General features: G+C 34.6%; 1 protein-coding gene across 1 annotated transcript in view; it reads left to right on the top strand.

Annotated features, from left to right (window-relative positions):
• LOC117242038 (coiled-coil domain-containing protein 141-like) overlaps positions 1 to 22,822 on the top strand; it is a 43,051-nt gene that overhangs the window by 7,913 nt on the left and 12,316 nt on the right. The window contains 6 exon segments of the mRNA XM_033508373.1: positions 19,994 to 20,116; positions 20,753 to 20,931; positions 21,434 to 21,678; positions 22,184 to 22,318; positions 22,321 to 22,413; positions 22,416 to 22,438. Of these exon segments, the coding sequence (XP_033364264.1) occupies positions 19,994 to 20,116; positions 20,753 to 20,931; positions 21,434 to 21,678; positions 22,184 to 22,318; positions 22,321 to 22,413; positions 22,416 to 22,438 (798 nt within the window).

Genomic DNA, 22,822 nt, shown 5'->3' with positions numbered 1-22,822 from the left:
AGAGACGTAAACGCGAGGTACACGAAAGGATTCGTATGGAGAAAACGCACTTGTTGCACGCGATTATGTAATTCTCTCGGGGGATACGATCTTGTACGGTACTTGTTGCTCGAGATATTTATAGACGCAGGTACTTTTCTAGAGGCGAGTTATCGACGTGTCGGAAATGGATTGCAATTTTTCACTTTGCAGGATTTTTATATGCGATTTTACGGATAGTACGAAGAGTCGACGAGGAAATGAAAAGAATTGAGAAAAATGAAATTGTCGCGACTTGAAACGCAAACTTTCTGCATCCTCCCATCGATGTACATAATGTATAGTAATACAGGGTGATTGGTAACTGGTGGTACAAGCGGAAAGAGGGTGATTCTACGCGAAAAAAGAAGTCGAAAATATAGAATAAAAATTTTTCGTTCGAGGATTTGTTTTCGAGAAAATCGACTTTGAATTTTCGCTCGGTACGCGTGCACTTTATCGCGTCTCGTTATAACGGATCTCACTGTAGATCGTTGTCTCGATGGAAGAATTAAAAAAAAAATGTTTATTCTATATTTTCGACTTATTTTTTCGCGTAGAATCACCCCCTTTCCGCTTGTACCACCAGTTACCAACCACCTTGTATATGTCTATAATTTAATATTTTCTCTGTTGTACAATGGATTCTTTAATTTTTTCGAAAACTTTCAACGGTCGTAAATTTTCATTATAGTTCGAACTTTGGTCGCCTCTCTTTGGTTCGAGAAATTCTGTGAATTTGTTTCTGCGGTACATCGGCCAATATTTGATATTCTTCGTAGTGGATTTTTTAATCTTCTCGAGAATTTTAAATATTTCTCATTTTACAATGATCATTTCTTCGTTAAGGAAATATGACACGTATCGTTGTCTTCAGAATTCCAGAATTCTCTATTGAATTTTTCCTAATTGCAGTCTACAGTTTGATATAGTCTGTCTTAAACTCTAACACACACACACAATGTTGAAATCTCGATTTCGATTATTTATATGCGTTGATAACGCTTGAAAAAGTATGGTTGGATTTAGTGACTCGAGGAAAGTGAGGTTTATCTCTGTGTGACCTATAACTGGAACCGGTCCAACACATTTTTTTCGTGGATTCGTTGAATAAGGTCATCGTAGGTTTTCATTTGGTTTCTTCTATGTTATCCTTAAGAGGCAATTCCAATCGTTAGACCCTATTCGAGGAAAATCTGTCTCATTATTTCAGTATAGTAAATTATTATAAATATCGTAATCCGAGGCATTCGTCTTAACCTTTTATTTTCAACATTTTTTCTTTTTTTCAATTTTTGAATTACATATTTGGAATGAAACATATCCTATATCGACAGCACGTGTATATTTTTCTGTTTTAACATGAACTTCTCTTGACATTAAGTCGTTAATTTATGACGAAAATTCCGTTTTGTCAACATCTGCTAAATATTCGTTAGCAGCCTGCTTAAATTTGTAGTTTAATAAAAATTTCTTTACGGTAAAGAAATTGTCTAAATCGTAGGAATAAATAGAAATGAGAAACGGAGAAATTCGATGAGTGTAATAGACGAGACGATTAATTGTACATATTTTAACTTGTCAGTTTTTTATCTTCACTGGAGAATAACTTTCTCTTTATCAACCTCTCTATCTTCTCTTATTTTTCTTCACGATAGAATGATTCGTTATTAATTACATTTATCCGTATGATAAATGAACCTCGCACACGTCAAATCGATCAACTGCACTGCAGATAATTATTTGATTACCGAAAACTTAAACATTAATCATACGCTTCAGTATTAATATCAGGAATTTTTCAAAAAGCCTCTCCTTCGCCGTCGTTTACGTTAAATTTTTGACTCGTGCACGAACATCTGACATTGCAAACTGGTGAATATTTAACGCGACGAAAATTCTCGTAAATACTTATTTTTCCATACTTTCCAATGGCTGTCTCAAACACGTGCAATTAGCGTCAAACAATTTAGCAATTTGTTTGGTGGCGATAATTCGCAGCCTCGCGGCTCGTGAAGATATTATCATACGACGCAAGGATAAAGGTTCGCATTATCTAACAAACGTACCTCGTAACAGACGACAGACTTTCCTCCTCTTTTCTTCTTTTCACTTTTTTTAATTTTTATTTCATTTTCTCCGCCCTTTCTCCGCCTCCATGTTTCATACACGTCACACGATCTTATCATGAAAACACACGATAACACCTATACAACTGGTTCGTTCCATTACATCACGGTATTACCGGTTACAGTTACATCACGGCGTTATCGATTACACGCCTCTCAGGATATACATTTGCATTTCGAGGCAGAATCGTTACCCTCGCGTTGAAATAATGACTCATTGTTTCAACGACGATCGCTAATGCAGACGTGGTTTCTGCTGTACATCACGAGGAAGTTAATTAACGCGCTAGGTAATTTACAAATTACCAGATAATTTTAGAGGGCAATTAGCTGGTCGCAGTTTAACCCTTGTCTGTTTCTTCTGTCAATTTTACGCGTCGAGATAAATGTATTTACAAAGCGGTACGTGTGCAGTACATCGTTTCTTTTTTTTTTTTGTGAATATTTATATCTTTTATATGTTTATTTATATGTATTATAATCACATATAATTATTATATTTGTAATTTATATGTATTATAGTTACACAGCAATTAGATATCTATCATGTGATAAATCGGTAGAAAAATTACAAAATCTGTAGTATCAAGACTGAACAATGCGAATGTATCAGACAATTTTTCATATCCACGTACGATAATCTAAATTTTAATATAATTTAATCTGCCTTTTTGTTTATGCATATAAAGTTATGTATGCGTACATATATATCCCAAATAAGATATTGAACAATTTTCAATGAACGAATTTACAAATTCAATTATTTATTTTTCCACTGTATTTACTTTTTGCATCCGTATCAATTTGACATTATTTACCATTTATTTGCCTACTATTTATTTGACATGATTTAACGTTATGTGCGTGTACATATATATCGCAAATAAGATATTAAACAATTTTCAATGAACAAATTTACAAATTATTTATTTTTCCACTGTACTCACTTTTTGCATCTGTATCAATGTGACAGTAAGAACGAAACTAAATTGGAAAAACGACATGTAGATGAAGTTTGAGTAGGTATACGCTTATTGTAATTTTGAAGAGGCAACAGACGGGATTGTACGTATCTATTAATAACACGATAACATAACAATGACATACAAAGCGTCATAAAATCAGTCTGGTAATTGTAGTTGCTTCATTTATCAAGTGATATCGTGACGTATCTGTTTCGGCGCAAATCAGCGTTAATTTACAACTTCCTTCCGTCAAATATATTAATCTAAAACAATGTCGAAACGCAAACACTTATGGGATAACAATAGATAAATATCTCCAACTTGCTTCTCAAAGATACCATTTTTATGGCTAGCTAATTCTAAGAAACTTCTATCAGGTCACAACTAAACTTAACTAAAACAATTTTTCCCACATGAAAATATTAAAAATTTGCTATGAAAACAAACTTTCTACTTAAAATTGATAAACTTTTGCTTGTCTTTAAAAGTTAAATCGAAAATATTCCTTGCTATGGTCGTGCTATTTTTTGGCAACAAGATAACTCTTGGTTGTAATGGAAAGTCGTCAAAAATGAATCTTACAAGAATAATAAGATTACTTATCCAGTGAAAACTATTCAGAATTGCTCGTATTCTTCGGTTCTCTCGTCCAAAAAGCTCAATTTCTTTTTTTCTTCGGTCATCTTACAGTGGTTCAATCAGATCTTTTAAAGATTTATCGAGAACTATAGAAGTTTCATGATAAAAGCTTTGCAAATGAAAAATGAAGAACTTCATTCCAGACAGTACAAACATTGTTCGATGCTCATCTAACGCAAACGTTCCACGTAAATTTGTTTTCTCGAATAAATTTATTATTTCCATAAAACCTGGTGTCCAATGAATTTCCACGAAGCTTCGTTTTATCGCATCGTTAATTCCGTCGATGCACGTTGTCGCATTCGCCGGACGAAAAGGACGCACAGACAGGTAGGCAGACGCACAAAGGTTAGTGCGCGCGTTGGTAGATCCAAGAGGATCTACCGTGGCATGGATCTGCTGTACGTTCTCGTGTAATCTAACAAACCGGTATTATAGGAGACGGCGGGCGTGATCCTTCCTCCGCGCCTCTGCCTATATCGTACCTACGACCTTACGACACTGACTCCTGCCTGCGAAGGGACCGAAGAAAAAAAGAAAAAGGGAAATAAGGTGGACGGCCCAAAGACGGGACCCCATGGTGGCGGTACAGTCATCTTCAAGTACCGCCTTCGATCCGGGTCTCAGATAGAACGCGGGTTTTCAAGCTCGTGCTGCTGAGAGAACGTTGCTCCTTTGCCTCTTTTCGATGTTAATTCGTCCCTTCTAACCTGATCGTCGACGTTCGATTTATTTCACTGTAGATCTCGTTTCCTTCGATGGAAATTTTCAGGATTTTGGAACATTTGCGAATGAAGATTTCCTTTGTTGCGAGTTGTTCGAGTTTTAGATTTGTTTCGTGTAGGCAAAATGTATAAAATCGATGTTCGATGTTTTGCATTAGGTTGTTCCAAAAGTGTTTATCGTTTTATAAACAAATAACAGACGCACGATATTTTTCGTTTTATATTATTCTATTGAATTATGTACGATTGATTTTGTAGTAATGGAATAAAATGAATGAGAAGATCGTATGTGTAGTGGTTGCAGAGTATTTTCATCTTTTCATGGTCACTGTTTATCGACGAGTTTTAACGTTTTGTCTGTTATTTTCATCCTTAACATTTGTAATGCTGTTTCTTTGTTTCGAGATTGCTTCACAGACTTGATGCGTCGTATTGATGCGCGAATTGTGGTTTATGGTCGTACGATTTCAAGTTGGGCAGATACTTCAAGTAGTGGTTTCCTGTTTCAAGGTTCGTTTATCCTTGAGTGCCTTTGATTTAGATTAATGGATGGATTCTTAACGACGAGGAAACGTCGTTTGGATCATTTGGTTCGAAAAATGGATAGCCGGGGTTGTCACGTTCTTCTCGAAAAATAGTTATTGTTCTTTGTTAATAGGTATTGATCTTTCGTAACTTCTCCGTTCTTCGAAAATGCATTAAAATCATCTCATATTGAAGCAATATCTCATATCGAACAATCATTTATTTCAGTTTACGCAAATAATACTTTTACAATTTCAATTTACAAGTTCAGTAACTCGATATTTTAAAATTCACATACAAAAATCTCGAAAAATGTACAGATTGCTATACATGTGGTGTTAATATAAAGAATTTGTTTCACAACTTTCCTATTCTTCGACGATATTAAGATGCTCTATCAGTATTGTAACCTTGATCCCTTCAAAAAAAAGCTCCAAGATTAAAACCAGCAACTCAAATAACCCAAAGAAAAATCTTTTCAGCGGCACCGGTCGATTCAACGAACAAGCTTAAACTCAATCAAGGACAAAGCAATTCAAGAAGACAATTAAAGAATCCTACGTTCAAAATCATTCACCGTTCACCTTAGGAGAGAGTCGAGGAATTCGATTTATCTGTGTCAGAAATCCTCGAGCAGACACGTTCGATTTCCGGGTCGCTTTTTATTCCGAGGATTCTTAACTTGCGCTAGAATCACGTGCACGTCGATGATCAGTCGTTTGCAAAATAAACACATTGGCAAATACTCTGACGTTACTTCAGAGCAATACGTATTGTTTGAGAACATTGCGTCGCGTGATAAACGAACGATGCACAGCCTCGCGAAGAAATAAGCGTATTTATCGGAAAATTTTCTCAGTTCTAGACAAAATGATTAATGAACACTATCATCGCGCGTATCTGTGTAAAACATCAGTGATTTTCAAACGAGTGTACCGCGAAAATTTCTAAAACACCCAATAATTCGCTATAAAGCGAGCATTTAGTCAACATTTTTGTGTCATCTATCAACACTAGTATTAAACTTATTATAAATAATTAGCCATGTTACTGCGCCACGCCAGAAAAATTACTGAATTCTCAACGCGAGAATTGATTGTAATTTTAATAAATAATAAAAAAAAAATCTATCCACACTAGAACTACCACAGCAATGAAATTGACTGGTTTTACAATTTTATTTTCAAATTCCTACTTCATGTTGTATTTTCTCCCGCAATGATGTAACGACTTTGGCAACGATAACCAAAAGAATAATATAATGAATTTTATTCTACTTTTTATATATTCAAACTGAAAATAATTTTGTATCAAGGCTACTTATACCAATACCAGTGAAAATGACCGGTACTTGTTAAAGTGTAAAAGGGTCCTACAATCTGTTTATCGAACTCCAATTAACCAGTTTCCTCGTTTTCTACAACTTGCCACGCGTTTTTACAATTTTTACCGCGTATCATTCGATATGATGATATCAGGAAATTCCGTTATCAGGAAAATTCCGGATCGATCGCTAGATGCTAACACTAGCAATACCACACCAATCAAAATGACTGGTTCTACAAATTTATAAATATGCCAATCCTCGTTTATGGATCATGGTCTCAGATAGATTGATAATACCAAAAATGTACTACATAACGTGGAATTGCTTCTGTAAGAAAGTAATAAATCAATAAATATACAAATATTCTATTATTACGTATTTTTTAAAGACCAGTCATTTTCGCTGCTGTTGGTAGAAATAACTTCGTGTTAATTATCGATAGTTTTAATGTTAAGTCTTCCATTGTATCTAGTGCGTCGCAAAATTTCAGCAATTATTTTATTACAAGATATTGCGCGATGAAAAAAAGAAAAGAAAAAAAAACGCTGAAAGTCCCTTGTGTAAAATACGTATAGAAAAACGAGAGAAGAAATCTCGTTGTGAGATTGATTCCAATTTACGCTTCGTTTCGAACGAGCGTGGACAATTTGATCACGTGCAACGGTGAATCGAATGCCAGCGCATGCGATTACGGAAGAGTCGCATCGATAAAAAGAGCGCGAACGTGAATCGAAATTACGAAGGCTCGCGCTCAGAAACAGGCTCGTCCTAATTTTTGACCGCCGAATATGGCTGCGCTCCAGCCTAACTGGTTACTGTCCCATCGTTCTTCTCGAGGGACACGCGCGCGATATACGCGGTCTGCACGCGTGACTTTGCGAGACCGCGTGCAATCAGACTCGCTGCGGGCCTCACTTTCACTCTACTCGCCGTGCAATTCGTTTTCATTGTCATCAGCGTCACCGTCGCCAACGTATGCACAGTTTCGACGCGCTCGATCTCACCGCGAAATTCGCGGGTTCGAGGTTGAATGGGTCATGCAGATGTTCGCCTGCCCATTTCTTTCTTGTGGATTCTATCGTTTCGAAAATTACAACAGCGACGGGAATTTTGTTAATTTTAATTGGACGATGGATTTGCGAAACTTCTTGCTACGTGTCGATGCTAATAAGCCGAGAATTTGGAGAATTCGTATTCGATCAAATATCTCAACAGTTCAAAGTATCATCCTTCTAGTTTCACGATCGAGTCGCTCGGTAGCAGCCGCGTTGATCAACTTCGTTTTAACTGCACCAAAATGCAGAGAAAAATGATGGGATATTTTAAACTTGCCTTGGAATATACAATATGTACAGTAAATGAACTCTGTGCGAGTGAGTTATTTGTTTCTTGAGAATGGAACATTAATCGTATACTTATGTAACGGAATTAAGAAATTGTCCAGAATTGCAGTTAACAGCTTTAGATCCTCAGTGAGAGTCAATTAATCAAGTCGTAACTTTATTCCGTGTAGCGATACATTTTATGACTCGAGGAAATGTAATGAATATTTTATAGCACTAAACATAGAACAGCGTGTTACGAGAAGTAGCAGCGGGCTGTCTTTAACAAACTTGGAATAAAACGTTTCCACAGACTGAAAAATTTCTTTGGAAAAGCTGTGTCGTTAATACGAAATTAATATAAAATTGAATAACGTTTAATTGATTTGAACAAGAAATTAGGATTGGACAAAGATCTTATATCGGTTGTATAATTATTGTACTAGCAGTAAGATAAAGGCACTTTGATTTTTATCTTTGAATTGAAATTTTATCTTGTTTCGTGTGTCATCTTAATTCAGTTGTACCGGTTGGAGATAAATATCTTCGTGTCTTTTAATTTGGTATTTAATACATCCTGCTAACGAGTAACTTGATAACGCTATTACTAGTTTCACGATTGATTTACGAAGTATAAATTCAGGTAATGTAATCTTACGAGCTATTCCAAGTATAAATTACATTTACTTGTTTTTCACTCACGATAAATTAAAGGCAAGATGGATCAGGAGACATGATTGCAACATTAAGTCTTATGGAATAACCTTGGCCTGTGTCTACGATTAATCTTTGAATCATGCAAGTTATAAAAACTTTCACGTGTCCATAAACGACAAAACATAATATCATACACAACGTCGAAGGGAAGAAAAGAAAGAAAATTTTCTCATACCTGTCCGAAGATGACAAGCCATAATTTTCTTCTTCTGTTTGAATTACGACACGAGAAAAAGGAAACGATCTTTGTACGGTCTACTAATCCTCATTGAGAATTTTACTATGGAAAATTTTCTTGTTTCGCTACAAATTTCGATATGAAGAAGATAAAACGGGGACTTCGAATATGGCACATTTTCGTCAAAATTGAATAAAGTATGGTTCTACAGCTCCTGTTGATCGTTTCGATGCAGATCGCAGATATTTTATAGGAAGGCGATGTAATGTCGAACGCAAGAATCAAGTTAGGCGTTCAAAATTCATGGAACAGTGTAAATTAAAAACCGCTTTTCCCCAAAGTACGCTGGATGTGCTTTAGATCCTCATTCGTGGTTTCCATTTAATTACGAAAGTATGTTAATTTCGTTGCTAATCACCTAACGTTACGTACCACGTAAAGTCCGTATCTGATAAAGACGAAAGGAAAAAGGAAAATGAAAAGGCAACGTGACACGAAACAAAGTTAGTGGACGCTTCACGGCGTTAAGTGGCTCCCAGCGGGTTTGCCGCGGAATTCTTTTCGTTAGGTTCTTCGCACGATTCGAATGCACCGATATTAAAACTCGTTTCGCGATAGTATCTTTGCAGGATATCTCGATCGGGCGGCTCGTCGTGTCCGCTGCCATGCCAACGCCTTTAAGAGAAATTGCGCTGGTTTGTCGAAGAGTTGGTCCGCGCTAGAAGTCTGTCGAGGACTGCCTCCTCTTCTTGCGTTTCTCTCTTGAGATCTCTCTCGTATACAGGGTGTGCCAGCATATTCGTGTCCATACAATTAGCAATAAAGAGATTCTATGGGCAAAAACAAATCGAAAATGTAGAATACCATTTTTTCGTATCACGCCCCGTTTTCGAGAAAATCGAGTTCGAAAAGCGTAAACTTGAACTTGGCTAATTTCCCACGAGATGGAAGTAAATCATCGAGCGGAGGTTATTCCACACGTGACGGTAAGTCGAAAATGTGGAATGAAATTTGTTCATAGGACGCTTTGTTCTTTCCTTTAACCGAGGAAAATAAATGTGAAAATTTATCATACGAGATTCTTAAACACGTTTGGACTTTATTTTCTTGAAAACGACACCTTAAATCGACAAATTTTATTCCACATTTTTTATTCGTTTTCGCACTTAGAATAGCCAGCTGTCGATCGTATCCAGTCGTATCCAGTCGGTAATTAGCCAAGTTTAAATATACTTGACAAACGGGAAACTCGATTTCCTCAAAAAAAAAACCACATGATCTGTGCTATGCTTTTGACTTCTTTTTTTCACGTGTGTAAAATCGCCTTCTTGCTAACTTCAGCATGATTGCTGGGACACACTGTATACGTCACGTATTTCGCTCGAACATCGCAGTCCACGTCGTGCACGCGACGAGATTCGACAAAGATGAAAAAAAGTATAGGTTTTCTACGATTCTCGCTTCGTTTCACGGATTGTCGGGGATTTCGCTGCGGAAAAATCGACTCGCGGGACATCACTTTCGAAAGATCGTTCGATGCTTCGAGAATTACTCTTCTGTTCTGAGAAAACGTCGTCACGGTGATGGATTAGGATCGTTTGAGTGGCCGATAAGGATACCTCGGATTATTCCTCGCGACTCCAGTAATTTGTTTCGTGTTAAGTCTCTTGCGTTAAGAGAATCGTTCTTCCATGATGGATGTTACACCAGGGGGATGCGTCTGTGGTCGGCGTTATTGAGCAATCGGGAATTATGGGCGTTTAGCGGGTTGAATCGATTAAACGATCGTGCGCGGGTTCGTTGACAGAGACGAACGTCGTTTGGTCGACAATTATTCTTGCGTTACGTTCGTTAACTTATTGTGCCTATCTCTACGAGCACCCGTTAAATTGACGGGTAAACGAAAACAAGAAATAATTTTTCTTTAAAAAATCGATTTATTCAAATTAAGTCCGAATTGAAGAATATTAGGCTTCGCGTTTAAATAAATTATTATTAAGTAAAAAGTCTTTTTTGTTTTAATTATCGTACAAATGATAACAATAATATTGACACTAGAACTACCGATAGTTAACACGAAGCTATTTCTACCAACAGCAGCGAAAATGACTGGTCTTTAAAAAATACGTAATAATAGAATATTTGTATATTTATTGATCTATTACTTTCTTACAGAAGCAATTCCATGTTATGTAGTACATTTTTGGTATTATTAATCCATCTAGGACAATGATCCCTAAACGACGATTGACACATTTATAAAATTGTAGAACCAGGCATTTTGATTGGTATGGTAGTTCTAGTGTTAACGGTATAGGGTAATGATATTTATTGAGCACATAAAAAAATACTGTGCCCAAATTCAATTACCCTATTGTAAATAATTACAATAAGCGGAGACTGTTTACAATAATTGAAACTTTTACGAACGAAGCAAACATATAAGGATTGTTTATGAAATTAGCTAGCCCGTCAGTTTGATTGGTTTCGTAGAGATAGGTATACTGCATACAAATTTCAAAAATTAGGAAGCTTAGTAAAAAATAATCGTGTGTATAAATTCTTTGAACGAAATGATTAATTTACGATTTAAATGAAATGATTTATCAAATTATTAATTTACAAAATGGTACAAGTTAATGCTATGGTTTTTGGGCTATTTCATTTCGAAGTTTGAAATCCGTCAAATTGACGGGTCCTGTAAACCTAGTGTTAATTGTGTTTTGCCTGGAGGTTGTACAGTATTTGAACTTTTTACCGTTTAGAAGAATACTTTGGAAATAAAAGATGGCCATTCTTCGTTATCTTTCGAATATCTTGTCTATCGTTCAGGATAAATTTATTGTCTCTTTTGTGTGTAAAAGGTACAAAATTATATGTATTTTTATACCTAATAAATCGTAATAAATATTTTAATTTATATGAATACAAGCATCGCAACCTTTAATTTAAGAAAAATTTGCACGATGAAATGTGAATCTTCATAGAGAAATTTCTATACATTCAAACGTGAAATAGCATTATATACTGTCTTCTTCTATTGAACTCATTTTTGGGGAAAATCGTACCAATGCGTTTGTACTAAGTTTCCGTCGCGTATCTTATTTTACTTTATCCGATATTTTCTTTCGAATTTTTCATTTTTGAATTCTTCACAAGTCATTTCGTTATCCGTGTTACATTGAATATAACATACACAGATATAGTATTAGGTTGTCCGAAATGTTTCTTTTGTTTTATAAAGAAATAATAGACGCGCAATGTGTTTTGTTTTATATTAGTTTATTGAATTACGAACATAATAATAGAAATAGAACGAAATGGATCACACCTAATTCAATAAAATAATATAAAACAGAAATTGTTGTTCATCTATTATCACCTTGTGAAACAAAAGAAACTTTTCGGATAACCTGATATCGTTGAATTGTATATAATTTTCCTATATAATTTTATTAGTCTTGTTATCCTAATCTGTTTCTTTTCGATTTATAAAAAGCTTCAACTATCTCAGATCTTTTTATTACCATCGGTATACTCATATAATATTACATAGAATATTATGTTATAATATAATCTTACTTACTACTAATCTAATTAACTAATCTAATTACTACGATCCGATTAAAAGTACGAAATAGATAATATGATTTCACCTTTCAATTTTATACCACTTTATCCGTGTAGAATACCTAAAAATACAAAACAGACAATGCGATTTTATCTCTGTGAATTTCATGCTTTATTCCTGTAACAAAATTAACTTCGACACCCTCGGTTCGAAACGCTCTAGTTCCCTTTAATTATTCGTTGTTTGTGTATACCTTACGAATTCATCTCAGAGACGAGATAAAGAAAAGAGCGATAAAAAGAGAAAGGAAAAAAGAAAAATGGGCGGAAGAAATATCGTCGTTGACGGATGGCGGTATAGTAAGAGATGAGATCGGCCCAGACGAAACTTTGGCAGGCTGCCAAAGATGAAAATGGAAGCATATCTCGTCTTTCTGTGGCCGAACTGCCGGGTCGACGAACCCAGCCACACCGATCTCTCTAGTTTCTACGCCACCTTTCTCTCTCTCTTTCTCCATTTTCACAAGGGGTTAAGTCCTCTATCCTCTCTCCCTTTCTCTCTCTCTCTTTCTCTTTCTCTCTCTTCTCGATTTTGCCCGCGAGCTCGCATTTAGATTTAGAAGCATCCCTGGCCGCTCCGGAAATCCGTCGTCGCTTTCATTCCGACTGCTTCTTCACAAATGCCGCTTCAATGATTTATTCACGCCGCCAATGATCCATCTTGTCGACGAACGAAATTGCTCGAACAATACGACAAGTGTGAGGCTGTATTTTGACAGCTCAAATTTTCGTTATTAGCAGCGGCTGAAAATTTCGGATCACTTTTCCAGCTGTATCTATATTGAATCACCTGTTTATCGTGTTATTAATTTGAAGTTAACGCTGGTACGAATATGATAATGAATAATTTCATTTTCTTTACTTTGATAAATGTTTGATGGAGTTTGAGGAGCTGACTGGATTCTAAGCTGATTCCGAGCCTCTATCGAAATTCCTGGGTTCTATGGAATTTTTAGTAATTGAATAGCAAGCTGTCTATACGCAACTCTTTTCCACTACAAATTTCTTTATTTTTATACGCAACAAAGATCGAGGAATTTCTAGTAATCGAATAGGAAGCTTTTTATATGCAACTCTTTTCTACCAGAAAATCTTTTATTTTTATACACAACAAGGATCAAGGATCTTTTTTTATTTTATAATTAGAATAACGTGAACATTGAAATTGGTAATCATTTTTTATTATTTACCTTTTTTTACTAAAAAGACGACAAATGTAAATACGTTGTGTAAGTCTCTACCGATCAAACTCGATTTCGCGAAAGCTGATTCAAACAGGATCTATGAAAAGTGTATATTATCAACGAAGAAATTGTACAACGTGATAAAATTCTTTTTCGTTACGAAATAAAATAAAAGTTTCTCTCTACTGAAATTAACTCGAAATGGCAGATCATCTGATAAATTCAGATAAATCCTGATAAATCCAGGAGAAAAGTTAATAAAATTCTTCAAATAAGAAATTATCTATGTGAAATGTCGTTTCACGTTTAACGCGATAAAATGATGTATGTGGCCGATATTGAACTTTCTCCATACAAATTGCTAACGTACATACTTGCACATCAAATATTCCACTTACTACTTTTTGTCCATTCAGAAAGTAGTAACAATGGCGACCGAAAGTTAACGGCGCGTGCGGTTTCAATCTGTGCTTTTTATTATTCTACAATGGAATTCGCAATATTTCTAGCGGTATTGTTGTATCTAATTTCAAGGCGAGAAAGACGAAGTATAATTACGGGCGTGTACCGTAAACGTAATTGAGGTTCTACCAGTGTCGGTGAATAAGCACAAGAGACACTATCGTAAATCCTTTGTATCTGCGTCCTCGACCGCATAACACGTCTTTCGTTGCTCTTCCACCGTTTAAACCTTTCGCATATCGACGGATCTATCCTTTGCTTCTGTTTAAACTATCCTGTTCAACATTGTATTTAATTGAAATTAATTATAGATTATTATTGTGTTAAGTTTAATCGTGATCTCTCGTGTTATACTAATCGAGGTTGCTATGTATAATTAAAATGGAAATATGGATATAACGTATAATTAGAGAGGAGTAGGGTTCGTTAACGAAATTTTTTCCCATAAGTTTGTACGCTTTCATTTCAATCGACGCAAATGGTGCGTCATAGTGCGTTTGAATTATCCAATTGCAAGTTGCGGTAGTGATGCGATTGTTGTAAATAAATAACTTAGAACGGCAAAACAGTAATGGACGGTATATTGGAACAATCATTGTGCCTTAATGTAATAAATTTTATTATAAAAAAAAGGGGAGTTTTAGAAATCGAGTAGATACGTACTTTCTCATCTGACACGTCTACATTTTAGTTAATAATTTTATGCTAATTTAAGTAAATCACGTTATATTTAAGTATGAGAAGAAATTAAGTTTTCCATCGTCTTCGTGCATAAAAAAAGATTGCTAAAATCAGAGTGACTTTTTCCGATTTAATAAATAAAAATATAAATCCATATAAATATCAATCCATATAAATTGTTAGTTGATCGCTGGTACCTGAATGATACGAAACGTTCAATGGTTGTACATAAAAAATGTATATAAAATAGGATATTAAATTTTATTGATTCGAAATTCTATTGATACGAAACTAAAAGATATATTCTTCAGTTAAGAAAAAAAAGGAATCTGCGAACTACGATATTACATAAATCTTCGATCGCTAAAAATACTATTAACAGAAACAATTTCCACTTTGTAAAACGCAACGTGCAAACGTGATGCAACAGTGTGGAAACCTCACGCGTGTAATTGATTCAAAGTTCACGAACCCAGCGAATCGCAACGAAACGGAAAAACGAATATAATTGACGATGAAAAAGTTCGGAAATTTAAAAATCTCTGCGTTTTGAAACATAATCTCCACGGACGAAGACGATGTAACGCTTGAACTTGAGCAAGAAAAAGATCTGCATGTGGGCGGCGCGGCTAGAATTCTTCTGAGAGAGCGGCGATCGCGCGTAAACGAAGGATTTAGAGTGACGCGGCGACGATTCGCTACAAATAAACCGCTGGCACAGACAGTGATATGATGTCACCACCGAACGAGTACCAATGTCGTTTGCGCGTAATAAAATTTCGCGCCTAGACTCGTGTAGATCGCTGATATGTACCTACCAGGCTCTATTTGCTGGAATCTTCTGTTGCTTCACCACGAAGGAACACCTCGTTGAAACGTACGTTTCAATCGTTGAACGTAGCACGTGGCTTTAACAATATTTTATTTAACAATATTTTACAATTACAACTTCAATAAAATTAAAAATGATTTATTTTCAAAATATTTGACAAACAGAGGATTGTTTATGTGATAAAGCAAGAATCGTTCGTGTTGAAAATATTCTGGAAATAAACAATTTTCTGTACATTCGTAGAGGCTCAAGTGGCAGTTTTTTATTATATCTATATACCGGATGGTCTAGAAATCTTCACGATTTTTCAGGCGCTTCCGATAGCCGGACAAGAAAGAAAAAAAAAGGTTTCGAACGAATATTAAGCAACTTTCAACCATCTACGCATCGTGGTATTAAGAACCTCAAAGAAAAGCTAAAATCTCCTTTATTTTTTAAAATGGAATACGTTTCTTTTTTTATACACCATTAGATGCATTTTTTAATTCTCCAGAAAAAGTATCCAGATATTTGGATGGAAAATTGATTAATTTAAGAGACATTTCAACGTTAATTTTGTAAAACTTATGACTCATGAAAGACAAGAAAAACATAAAAGCAGAAAAATTCTGTGTCGTCCTTGTTTTTTCGTACGAAGTTTTACATCATCAAAGTTAAAATAACTTTTAAATTAATCATTTTTTCATGTATATAAATATTTTTTTTTAAATATAGTATACATGTATATATTTTTTATATGCATGTACAATACAATTTTTAAATTGTCTTAGTTTATAGACTATACACATTTTATTTACGTTTTATTATATTTTTATTCGTATTCTCACCGGACATATTACGAAAAATGTGATAATAGTAAATATTTATTTAAGTTTGCAATTTCTTCAGGAAGATGTGTATTTTGCTTAGGTTAGGTGCTGTGCATGCACATTTGTAAAAGTGTTGCGTATTCTATACGACAGGCAGTTTCCTTTCATATTTTAACATATGCATGCATTGATGAACTTTAGTCATAGAGCTATGTAAATAACGTACATATGTAATGCAGGTCATTCTTCCACGCACGACGTTACCTATTTTCAAGTAATTACATCTTTGACCAACATGAACGTGCGACTGTAATTCTTTTCGTTTCGTAATTTCCTTCGCTGATCATCATTAAATTACAGAAGTACATTTAATGGAAAGTTGTAAGTATAAAAATCAATGTACATGTATATCATTTAGATTTTATTCCTTCAGTTATGTCAAATATTTTACAATATTCTCAATTATTGTTTAATAATATAATATTATAATTATAAATGTAATTAAAGAAACAGTACAATTTGAAATTATATTCATATGTCCTGGATATATTAAATGTAAAATTGATTTTACTAGAATATAGATTTACACCAACTCATTATCTATCGATAACACAAAGACGCGATTTAAATACAATTTTGAAATATAATTTTCGCAAAATTATAATTTTTTATCTTCATAAAATTTGTCAATATCGTAACACAGAACGATATTACGATATTAAAAAACGAAGCCCGAAACTGTAGCAGCGTTTCTTCATCTTTAACAATTTCTGCTCGACACGAGCCTCGAAGTTTATTTTTCGTTGTCTATTTTTAATGCACCTATTATTTGTCAATATCACAAACCAGCAGCTATTTTTTTTTTTTTTTTTTTTTTTGAAATCTAAATTTTGCATTCAGCGATGAAATGTCATCGTTTATTCTAGACGGTTTGTCAATGCGTCATCATCGAATTAGAACTGTCTCTATTCGTTGATATATGTTCGACGTGCTGAGAAAGTGTTACGATTACCGATCGCTTGTTCGATGGGTGATCCATTCGAGTTGCACGTCGATCGATCCTACGTAACGCGTTCACGTAAATCTGTGTGATTAATCTCAAGTGAATGATTGTCAGTACTCGCATGGTCTATGATAGCTCATTTTCATAAGATTACGATTCGAAAGACGCACACAAGTGGCGAAACGTTAGTGGGATGTAATTTACAGATTTGAAATTCGTAATTTCCTATGTTGATTGATTGATTGATTGATTGATCGATGATGTATCACTCCTCTGCTAATGACTTATACTAGCGTTTTAAATGGTTTTAAATTGATTTGCACAGATTACAGAAATTAAAATAAACAGGAAAATGTAAAAACAGTTCGAAATTTCTAATGTATTTCTTATGGAAAATTCATTGGAAATATCATTATCTGTGTGATAGAATATATTACTTTTAACGGTAGAATCATTCCATTTTAATATTAAAGAAAAGTTTCAGGATAATACCAAGGAGCTAAAAAATCCTAATTATGAAATTTCTAGAGTTTCATATCGTAAACAAAGAAAGAAGAACCTGGTAGGCTCTTTTGTCATATTTTCACTTGTCAGAACAAAATAGAACGTACCTTCTATCTCCATAAATAGACCCATTTGCATATGGACAGATATATGCTAGAACGAAGAACCCCAGTCATTGAGATAACGAAGTCGTATAATTTCATTCACGAGACGAGAATTATCGCCTAACTTTTCCCTCTGAATATTTTCAAAAATATCTCGTCCCCCTTATACCAATATTATACATGCGACTTAATGGATTGTGTAGAAGCAACTCACACTCGAATATAAAATAATCAGATAATTTTAGAAATGATGAATCAAGTTTATAATACAATCTACGTTGATGTGTTGCCTATATTTGTTATATTCAATGTTATTTTACAATTTACAACGTATATTACATTCTAATTCAATAGTTCAAAATAGAACAAAAGGGAAAGATAAACATTCAGTGCACTTCTTTATACAAAAATGAGAATTTTCACATTCATAATGTTGGCATAAGGAAGATGATAGATATAAATAGCTTTAAAACGTTCGATGGCTAATCGGTGTTTATATCAATTTTCGTAGAGTTAACGCTATTTAGAATTACATATCGGAGTAATCAAGACGATAAATTTACAATTTTACATAAAAATTTGTTACATTTACAACGATGCGTTTTTGGAGATTTAAGTAATCCAAAGTTTTCGTTTACTTTTTACTGTGATTTTTCTGGTATGTAAAATTGGTAAAAATTCATAGAAATTTGGATAATCTGCAGATTCTCTTCGTACATTCTCCATTTTAATTTCCTTCGCGGAGTCGTTAGAAATTCTAACGTTGATTACGCCGTTATCTGTTCGTTCGTTAATCCATCGTTGCGTTTACGTGCATACAAACATTGTTGGCTATTTTCACAATCTCATGCGCAAATTTACGATCCTTGGAGATTCAGCAGAGAAGATCGATTTTACCGTGCATGCTGGCTTGTTCTGGCAGCGAAAAAATTGGGTCGATGGTATTTCAGATTATTGTATAAACAAACGTGGCTGAAATGGTTTCTCAATGCTCGTTTACGTTTCGTCTCGAAAACGACTTGAAATAGATTCAGAGAACAAAAGGAAGATTCTCTGGTCTGTTGATATACGTCACGCGAATTGTTTTACGATTCTCTTCGCACTTTCTCGCAAGTTAATCTAGCGCAGAATGTTTACTATTACGCAATGAATTTGTATCTTCATTCACGCTTTAGCTTTCTGTTATATATATATTTTTTGAGAAAGTATATGTTTGTTTTATTTCTGTATTAATGAAATTTTGTGAGTTGAAAGCGAAATCGAAGCAAAGACGCTATACCTAAAACTAAGTACAATTCGTTCGAATATACAGTGTCATATTTTTTTTATCGCCATCACATTTGAATACAAAAGACAGATAATACAGGCTATACGATCCTATGTAACATATATACAGGGTGGTTGGTAACTGTTGGTACAAGCGGAAAGGGGGTGATTCTACGCGAAAAAAGAAGTCGAAAATATAGAATAAAAATTTTTTTTTTTAATTTTTCCATCGAGACAACGACATACAGTGAGATCCGTTATAACGAGACGTGATAAAGTGCACGCGTACCGAACGACAATTCAAAGTCGATTTTCTCGAAAACAAAGCCTCGAACGAAAAATTTTTATTCTATATTTTCGACTCCTTTTTTCGCGTAGAATCACCCCCTTTCCGCTTGTACCACCAGTTACCAACTATCCTGTATAATATAATATATAATAGCTTGTTTACGTTTTCGGCCCAAAATTCTCGAACGTAAATCATAGGTTAAGGGGTTAATAACGACGTAAAATTTCAATTCTTTCGTGTGATAGATCATCATCTTACGATATAAGTATATTAACGATATACAAATTGTCATCAATCGTTAAAATTATCAAATATAATAGAAACTATATGAACCTGAAACGATCGATTGGAAACAAAAAGCATGATCCTCGTAGAGTTTCAACGAGGTCGTTCTACGGCTCAATGAAATCTTGTTCCCATTTTCCGAGTGCATCTGACGACTAGCCAGTTTTCAGGTGATCTCTTGTGAGATTTCCTAAAATGGTAGTGACGACTCGTTTAGTACTACGCGTCTCGAGGTATGATCATTACCTTATACGAACTTCACAACAGTGAATTGCTAACAAATTATTTATTTTTAATTGCTAACATATTATTTATCTGTATATAACTTATGTGTCTCTTATTATTGAAATTGACTATCGAACATAACACTTCTTTTCTTTCTGTTTGTCTTTCATCTAGAGCGGAGAATGGCTGAGATTAAAAGTTCTGGAGGTTCAACCAGAACTAACGAAGCTCGGTGCCACGGTGGAGGAGGCTACCGAGCTTTCGAATGCACACGACGAAGTTTTGCTTCGATTACAGGTAAATAAAATACATCTGATTAGTACAAATTCATTTTTTCTTCACTTTGTATATCAATATTTCCCTTATAATTTATTTATTGTCGACATTAAAATCGTTGCCAAAATTACGAAGATAAGAAAATTACGGAAGCATAGTAAAATAAGGAAGAAGAAAAAGTTATGAAGAGAGGCTCGATGTATATATTAGGTCGTCCGGAAAGTTTCTTTCATTTTATAAAAAAAATAACAGATGCACGACATTTTTCGTTTTATATTATTTTATCGAATGATCCATTTTGTTCTATCAAGATAAAGATCACAACGTTTGACAGATTAGGTTTCATGTTTGTATAAAAATGCGTCCTTGTAAAAGACGTGTCTGTCAAAAAAAGATACTTTTCGGACAACCTAATATTTTATTTGATGCTGCATATTTTGTACTTTTGAAATATTACTGCTATCTTTTTAATTTCTTATTTCTTATTTAAATACTGTGTATTGGAGAAAATTAAAATTATACGATTTTCACGTATATTGTTCTTTCGTTTCTGAAGTGTACCGTGATGTATTGTATATAGATTCGATTCTATTAAATACAAAACAGATATTTCAGAAAGATCTCAACGAATAAAATATAACGAATTTTTGATAAAAGAGCAAACAGAGCCCGGTAGAGGAATTGCTTCGGCAGGCTGATCAATTGATCTCGAACCAAAGGCCAAGAGCGGAAGTGTACGCCGCGATGGCGGAAACGTTGGGCCAAGCTTGGCGCGACGTGAACGAGCTTTGGAACGTCGAAAACAGATCCCTCGATTCTAACGTGTTGTTTCAATGGTTCGTAAAATTAGCTACTTCAAGAACTTGTTTATGCATGCAAGTCCTAGTTAATCTGCATATATTTATATACGAAATCTGACGTAGTCAGCTGGACTTTAAATAAAAAAAAAAAAAATAGTAGAATATCAGAAAACTTTTTGAGGATCAAAGATCGTCAATATAATACTTTTGGTGTGATATTGGCAATTAAATCGATTCTAGTCTTTCTATAAATCTTTCGATTTTGTTTAAAAATCTGCCCTTCCTATATAAATGTAATTAAATTTAATAGAACGACAATTATTTTGGACAATACATCTTTTTCTAAATCTTTCGATTTTGTTTCAAAATCTACCCTTCCTATATAAATGTAATTCAATTTAATGGAACGACAATTATTTTGGACAACACATCTTTTTCTAAGTCTTTTGATTTTATTGGAAAATAAGATAAAATCTTCCCTTGTTACACGAATGCAATGAAATCTAATAGAATGACAAATATTTTTGACGATCTATAGTCGAGCGGAGGAATGTCGAGAAAGTATGAAAGCTCTTGAGATGGCATGCAACGACACGTTGCTGCCGATCGAGATCGAGGCGGTAAAGAATTTCTTGTCGAAAATCCATGATCTTCGAAAGAACATGCTCGAGGCGTTGATGGCGCTGCAAGAGGGAAAGAGTCTACTGGATCGGCTGAAGGAGATCGCGAACGAAGGCTCCCTGGATTCCAGACCGGATAGAATTAAGCTGGAAGCTGATCACGGTGAGCGGTTATAGTTAATGTTTTCTTTGGAAAAACGGTTAATTATATTCAATGTCACAGTTTTCTTCGCGCACTCCCTTTCGCTTTTAATCGATGACATAACTGTGGTGTGTTCCTTTCGCTCCGTTTCGGTATGCGTGCCCGTGTCCTTGAAACATCCAATCAATTATCTTACCACCATCGAACTTCCTTTTTTAGATAAGGCTCGTTAATATTACGATAATCTATATCTTTGTTTTAAAAGGAAAATAAAATCTAGAAACACCATCCAAAATCTCTATATCTTTTGAAGATGTTCATCTTTCGTTGAATTGAAGTATTTTTCAAATTGTTAATTTTAGAGATATCCCTTTTGTAAATAATTGGAATTCTGGTACAGAGATTGCAGTTATAACGTAAAAATATTTTCGAAATATTTTCGAAATATTTTGGAAATGTGTTTTTGATATATGTTATAGGTAGGTGTATGTAGTAAGAGGAAATCGTTTTGTTTATTCTTTTACAGCGGTATTGAAAGTCGAGAAATGGTTGGAAGAGCTTCACGACAGGAGACGGCTGATCGAAGCGTCGTTTCGTAGCAGAAAGACACAATTGGAGCAGTGCCTGGCTTTAGCTCTGTTAGCGACCGATCTACGTGATCTCGAGAGATCTTAAACGACAGAATCGCTGCTTTGTCGAGCAGCTGCGATCAGCTGGGAGATTCCGCATCGAGCGCGGAATTGCTCCTGTTCGAACTGAAAAGTTACAAGCTGAGGCTAAGGTACCACATGATTGTTATATCTTAAGTCTAACTGTTCTAACTATCTGATCTAATCTTCTTATCTTCTTTGTTATGTTTATCCTTAATTATTATATTTATTGGATATATTACCCTAAACGCGATAGAGAATTCTTAAACTAGAACTATAATTTTTTTTGTGACATTGCAAATAAATAAACTTTTCATAGCATTTTTAGGGTATTTATCTCTGTTATACGTTGTTTTATTAGGTTGTCCGAGAAGTTTCTTCCATTTTATAAGGAAATAGTAGACGCACAATGTTTATTGAATTATGCACGAACATAATAATAGAAATATAGAAATAAATTGTTGTTCATCTATTGTCGCCTTATGAAACGAAAGAAACTTTTCGGACAACCTAAT

The sequence above is a fragment of the Bombus vosnesenskii genome, unplaced genomic scaffold (genome assembly GCF_011952255.1).
Source record: "Bombus vosnesenskii isolate JDL3184/JDL3185 unplaced genomic scaffold, Bvos_JDL3184-5_v1.1 scf7180000016263, whole genome shotgun sequence".
In the NCBI taxonomy this organism is placed as follows: domain Eukaryota; kingdom Metazoa; phylum Arthropoda; class Insecta; order Hymenoptera; family Apidae; genus Bombus; species Bombus vosnesenskii.
Note: the sequence above shows the minus strand (reverse complement) of the source record. Positions and strands in the feature narration are given on the sequence as shown.